The sequence below is a fragment of the Calonectris borealis genome, chromosome 5 (genome assembly GCF_964195595.1).
Source record: "Calonectris borealis chromosome 5, bCalBor7.hap1.2, whole genome shotgun sequence".
In the NCBI taxonomy this organism is placed as follows: Eukaryota; Metazoa; Chordata; class Aves; order Procellariiformes; family Procellariidae; genus Calonectris; species Calonectris borealis.
In genome coordinates, this window is record NC_134316.1 from 13,148,188 (window position 1) to 13,154,187 (window position 6,000).

At 47.2% G+C, this 6,000-nt stretch overlaps 1 protein-coding gene across 2 annotated transcripts in view; it reads right to left on the reverse strand.

Moving 5' to 3' along the window:
• The window catches only part of DYNC1H1 (dynein cytoplasmic 1 heavy chain 1), a 46,265-nt gene extending 43,493 nt beyond the window's left edge, over nt 1-2,772 (reverse strand). For both annotated transcript variants that reach the window (XM_075151072.1, XM_075151071.1), the window contains exon 1: nt 2,401-2,772. In XM_075151072.1, coding sequence (XP_075007173.1) covers nt 2,401-2,671 — 271 coding nt within the window. In that variant the 5' untranslated portion in view covers nt 2,672-2,772. The remainder of the gene's footprint in view (nt 1-2,400) is intronic.
• Between the last annotated feature and the right edge of the window lie 3,228 nt (nt 2,773-6,000).

Sequence of the window (6,000 nt, forward strand, 5' to 3'; positions counted from 1 at the left end):
TTTTTGTAGAGATATGCTGCCAGGATAACTACACTTCAGTGAGAACATTAAACAGCTGCTTTTTTTCTTTTAATGGTTGCTTTGTATTTTCAGACTTTTTCTTTGAAAGTGATTTGGGAATTAAGTCTCTGAACAAAAAAACCTCCCAACAAAACAAAAAGCCAAGCCATGGGAAGTACTCAGGCATTACCACAGCCAGCATATCACAGATGATGTAATTGCTGGGGATGCAGGCACTTGTGCTGCAATGCAGTGATTTCCGTGCAGGTGGTTACTCCCTGCTGGGGGACACACTCTGACTGGACACATTACAGTGGACTCTCGTCCTGCTTTGATTTCATTTGGCCCTTCATAGGGGATACGGCCCCAGGTGTCACATTGGCAATGTCACCAGAAGCCGGGTCACAGAACAACACTGCACTAGACACCACAGGAACCCATATGAAAGCTGTTGGCAGGCTCTGCAGCTAGTGATACCACATAGCAGCTTTTATTACCCAGAAGTATGACGTCTGTTTTATTGTATTTGTAATCAATCATTTACTTCATACTATCTAGTCCACGCACAAGTTTCAATAATAATATTGTTTTCAATAGTGTCAGAGAAAACAAGACCTTCTTGTTGCTGGAGGTTCCGAATCTGTTAAGTTTGAAGACGGGCTGTCCATCTCCCCAAATAACTGCTATTAAACCAAAGACATTGATGCAAATGCCTTCTACCCACAGTAAATTAGTATTTAGCTTCTAAAACATGTAATAAGTGTCTAAGTTTGTTTTTAAGCATATATGTAAAAAACGACATCTATGCGACAAGTCTGGAGCTAACTGATCACCGCTATCTTTCATTACTTCTGACCCAAACTAAGGAAAACCAACCTCATGAGCCAGACATAAAAGAAGCTTAGAAGTCATCTACATATTCTATTAACATCCAATGGATTTTCTTTAAATCTTGTTAACTACTGTATCATGAATTCATAAAGTTGTTCTTTTTTTTCCCCCCTCCAGAAATTTCTACTGCTATCCCTACTGAAAAAAAAGTCTCAAACTTTGGAAGGGGAAGGAGGAGGACAATCACTGGAAATAGGCGTAAGATAAACAAAGACAGGGTATTTTAAGCAACATCTTAAGTTCACAGTGATAGACAAGTGGAAGAACCTTGTGTAAGTTTCCCTCGGTGTGCAGAAACTGCAGGGCATATATCCAGTATCTTACACTGCAGTGGCTGACATGTTAAATAATGCAATATGAAGTATGAGTATATGAAGATTTGATATACATCTATAGGGACTAAACCAACAGCACACTAGGAGTAGAGATCCAGAAGTTTAATATTAAAATTCTGCAAGCTCATACTGGCAGGCATGTAGCCATATACAGACTGTAGGTCTTGTTTAATAGTAAACGTCTGTGTTTAATGAAGCCTAGTTATATTTTATTACTGTTCATTAGGCTGGATTCTGTGACAATAAGTGCCTATTAGCAACAAATTTGTTGACAATAAAAAGGCATTTTCGAAATAAATGGACTCAGTAACAGCAACATGTAAGTGACAAAGATGTTTCTCAAGTCAGAGAGTCAACTTAGCTGTAGTTTTTAACGCAGCATTTGATGAGGTTTCTGAGAATCGTTTACAAGCAAGCATGGCCACCACGCTTTTCTAACTAAACAAAGACACACTGCAAGGTCTACATCTTGATTTATGAACTTCGGAGTCTCGCTAATTAGCTATGGAATAGCACTTTTTACAAGCTGATTCAGTTTGTTTTTTTTTTTTCTTCCAGGCTTTTTTTTTTTTTGTTCTGTTTAAGACCGGTTATTTGCCTTGCCAAGAAGCAGATCATTTCCCCAGCAGAAAGGAGGCCGCAGTAGGAAGTGCCTACCGCCTACTGACGAAGCACTTTCGGTCCTTCCAAGCAGGCCAGGCTACAGCCGCAGCACACGAGGCACCGCGCCCACACCCAGCCCACAGCCCCGCCGTGCATCTGCCCCGAGACCGCTGGGCAGCGCCAGCTCAGGGCCCAGACCTGGCGAACAAAGAACGGGGGAGCTCGGGCCAGGCGGAGGCAGCCAGCGCGGGATCCGCCCGCTGATCCAGGCCCTTGCGGCCGCGGCCACCGCCCTCGCGTAACACCGAGCCCCGCGGAGAGGCTCGGCGGCAGCGCGTCTCTCCCCGGCTCTCCCACCCCCGAGACGGGCCGCACCGCAGTGCGGCAGGCCGGTGCCCCCCGGGCCGGGGCCATACGTGAAGCGCAGAGTCCCCGCAGCCCCCGTGGCGGGCGGGGGAGCGCGGCGGCAGCGCGCCCCTCCCACCCCGCGGCAGGGCGGCGGCTCAAGGCGGGCGGCAGCGGGCGCCGCCGCCATTTTGACAGCGCGGCGGCGGCCCGGCTCTCGCCTCACCTTTGAGGGTGGAGCGCTCCACCAGGACCGTGTGGACTTGCGGGTCGGAGAGGAACTTGCGCATATGCTCCACGGCGCCCTTCTCCTCCAGCGCCGCCTCCAGCACCGCCGGGGCTTCGCCGCCGTCCTCCAGCAGCAGCGGCACCAGCTTGCGCAGGTGCTTCTGCAGCACCGAGACGTCGGCCACGTTCTGCACCGCCGAGCCCGACACCTCCATGCCGCCTTCCTCGCCGCCGGGGCCGCCGCCCCCACCGCCGCCGGAGTCGGACATGCCGAGGCAGGGACACCGGCAGGCGCGCCGCGCTCCGCCCGCTCAGCCGCCGCCCCAGGACTGGCCCGCCCGCCGCGCTGCGAGCTACGCCTCGGCGCCGCGGGGGAGGCTGGGAAAGGCAGTCCGGCACGCCCCCCGCCGCCGGGCGAGGGGGCGGCTCCCGGTCCTGGCGCGGCCCCGCCCGCCTCCCGGCAGCCTCCCGGCTGCGCGGAGCGGCTCGGAGAGGGGCGGTGCAGCGCCGGGGGGGAAAGGGCGGTGCCTCCCCGGCGATGCGGACGCCCTGCAGCTCCTTCCTCGCCTTCCCCCCCCCACCCCCGCATTTAACAAGTGTTTTATTGGAGCAGTTTCTTCTGGAAGCAGAGCGCGGCAGCTGAGCGGCGAGGGAAAGGAAAAGCCCCCCCCGCGCCGCTGCCACCGCCCCCGGCAGCACAGCCCGGTGAGACGTGTTCTGCTACTGCCGCCCCGTTACCTGGAAGATAAAGCAGCCCCGGGGCTCATTTGTCCAAAGAAGAAAAATGTTTATTTCATGTGAAAAATAAACACAAAAGCCATCAGAACATTTTTCCATGAAGAAGGTAGCAGGCCAGCTTGTCACCATCCGGGGCAGATTAGCGAAGAGCAACCCCCTACCCTTTTACCTTGGATGTTTTATATACCCAGCTCATCATCAGTTTAGTGAATCCAGCACCCGAACCATTAATCCCAGTCTTTTGTGAGACTGTTTCCCAAAAGCATAGGACATAAAGAACACAGGAGGGACTGAAAGCAGCGAGAAGGGGACTTTTCCTTCAGAGACTCATCCAGTTTTTCAAAATCCTTAAAGCTCTTTTACAGCTGCCACATACGTGCCTGCCATATCCCAGTGTGTGTGTTTGACTGATCTAAGGTATTAGATGAGTTTACCTCTCCGCCGCCGAGATGGACAGTCCTGTTCCTGTTTGCCCAAACTAATGTCCTCCCGCGCCTGGTCCTGGCTGGTATTTGAAGGTGCCTGGGAGAGGGGAAGTGGCAGCGAAGTCCCAAAGCAACTCCACTGATTCCCAGAAAGTACACTGGGGCCGTTGGGCAACCCACAGACTGAAAACACCAGTTCTTGTTCATATAGAGGTGGAGAAGGGGAAGTCACCCAAAAAAGAAAAACAAGCAAACAAATGATATAAAACTGCCTTTGAACCCCACATGCATTTCCTCAGGTGGAGACACAAGGCAAATGCACAGAGACCCTCACACCCAAGACCTGTTCAGATGTATTGCACAGGAAATAAGGAAGCTGGGGTAGGAGATCGTGCCTGGCAAAGGAAGACCTGACCTGTAAGCCTCTACCTAAGTGTAACTCTGCATTAAAGCATGTATGTCCAGCTAGGACGCTAGGAATCCAGAAAGCCCAGCCACATACCCCAGCTCCTCCGTTTCTACCTGGAAATAAGCGTGCCTATGCTCAATTAGGCTCCTAGGGGGTTTAGGAGTCCAGTTTAACTTTGAAAAAACACTGACTTCTTAAGTAATAGAAATCTCAAACCTTCTTGTCTGGAAGGAAAATGACCTGTTCAGCAACCAAGTTTCAACCACAAGCACCAGAACTGATAGAGGTGATTCACTGAAAACCAATCAAAACCATTTAATTTTCACACACCCCCCTCCAAACTTTATTAGAAAGGTAAATTTTATTTTTGATGAAGAAAAACAGTGGTAGATACTCATCTGAATATTCTATTTACAGAATATAGTTACTGAGATAGTGTTTAATACAACACTCACCTATTTCCATTTTCCGAAGTCTAGTTTGCTCACACCCTATCATTCTTCTACATACAGTTTATGTTTTAGGATTACATTTAATATGAAAAAAAGAGCTATCTTTGCGAGGCTACCCCGAATCTAGTCCTGCCTGACTGCTTTCCAATGAGGGGGAGAATTACCTACTACTTAATCCACATAGCGTCAGTACAGGCCAAGCATCCAAAAACTACAGGTTAAATTAACATCCTGGCTTTCAGGATGTTCATTAAAAGGGTGTTGATAATACTCTTAAGCAACCTAGATAGGTCTCGAGTGTAACTTGGCATCTCTTAGGAGGTTAGCTCAAGCTACGGTTCCAAGTGCTAGCATTCTCATTCTTCGAAAACAGCCATAATCTGCTGCACCAAAATTTTTGTAGCTTACAAAACAAGACATAGTATTTCACTGCTGTAAAATTGCTGCCAGAAAAAAATAGATTAAGGAAAGTAAAGTAAGGAAGTAAAAAGAAGAAAGCAGGACAGAGATAGGAAGTAAGAATTCAAGGAATTAATTATATACATTGCTGCTGAATTGCAGAGAAAGCAGGGTCAAAAAACCCCAAGTATCATCTTACTGTAGGTTTTAAAACCAGAAATACTCCATGTGCAACAAGACTTTATGGCATAAAGAACAAGTCTAGGATTCTGATATTTAAATGCTAGGCTACTTGCAACAAAAAGCCAGTGTAGGTAAGACACTTTGTATTCCTTTAATCACTTCAGCCTTATCTACTGTGCCAAAGGGGGCAGAAGGAAGATGTTGTAAATTAAGTTAAAGGAAATTGAAGCAAAGACAAGATAAACTAGCTTTTTGCACAAGTTCTCATGTTCAGTTAAAGCCTATAAAGAGAAAAGGCTTTAGCTTGCTCAATCGGCGTGAAAAATAGTTTGCCCTGATCTACCTCTAGTTAATTCTGAACGTCCTTTTCTTGGATACACAAATGACCCAGTCCTTCTCACAGGTATGCGAGAAGCCATTGAAATCAGCCATCCAAAAGGCAAGATGGCCAATATGACATGTTTCCCCTATAATTTAACTAAAAATAAGTATTTCAGAGAATCAGAATGAGATGGCCAATATGACATGTTTCCCCTATAATTTAACTAAAAATAAGTATTTCAGAGAATCAGAATGAGAACTAGGACTTGTCAAGACAGACAAGATTTGCTCCTGGCAAATGCCATACAACATATGTAGAAAGAAAACCTTTTGCACAAGTTATAAAAGAAACAACTTCAGAAAAAAAAAATCTTTTTCCTATATTTCCTATATTAATAATTTGGTAGTATTTGAGACCAAAAACAAGGCAAAAAACCCGAACAAGCAACAATCAGAGCAAATCACTTGCTTTCCCATCTCTAATCCTCTTGCATCTCTAATTCTACAGCCAGAGTACTAGACAAATTACTATGGCAAGGTCTTCATGCTAGCATGAACGCTCTTAGTGTGGTCTTCTGGGTCACAAAAATGCCTAAAATAGCTTGAGACAGATTATGTGAATATCCTTCTCACCCTTGTAGCAAGACAGTGGAAGCCCTCTCCCCTCAACA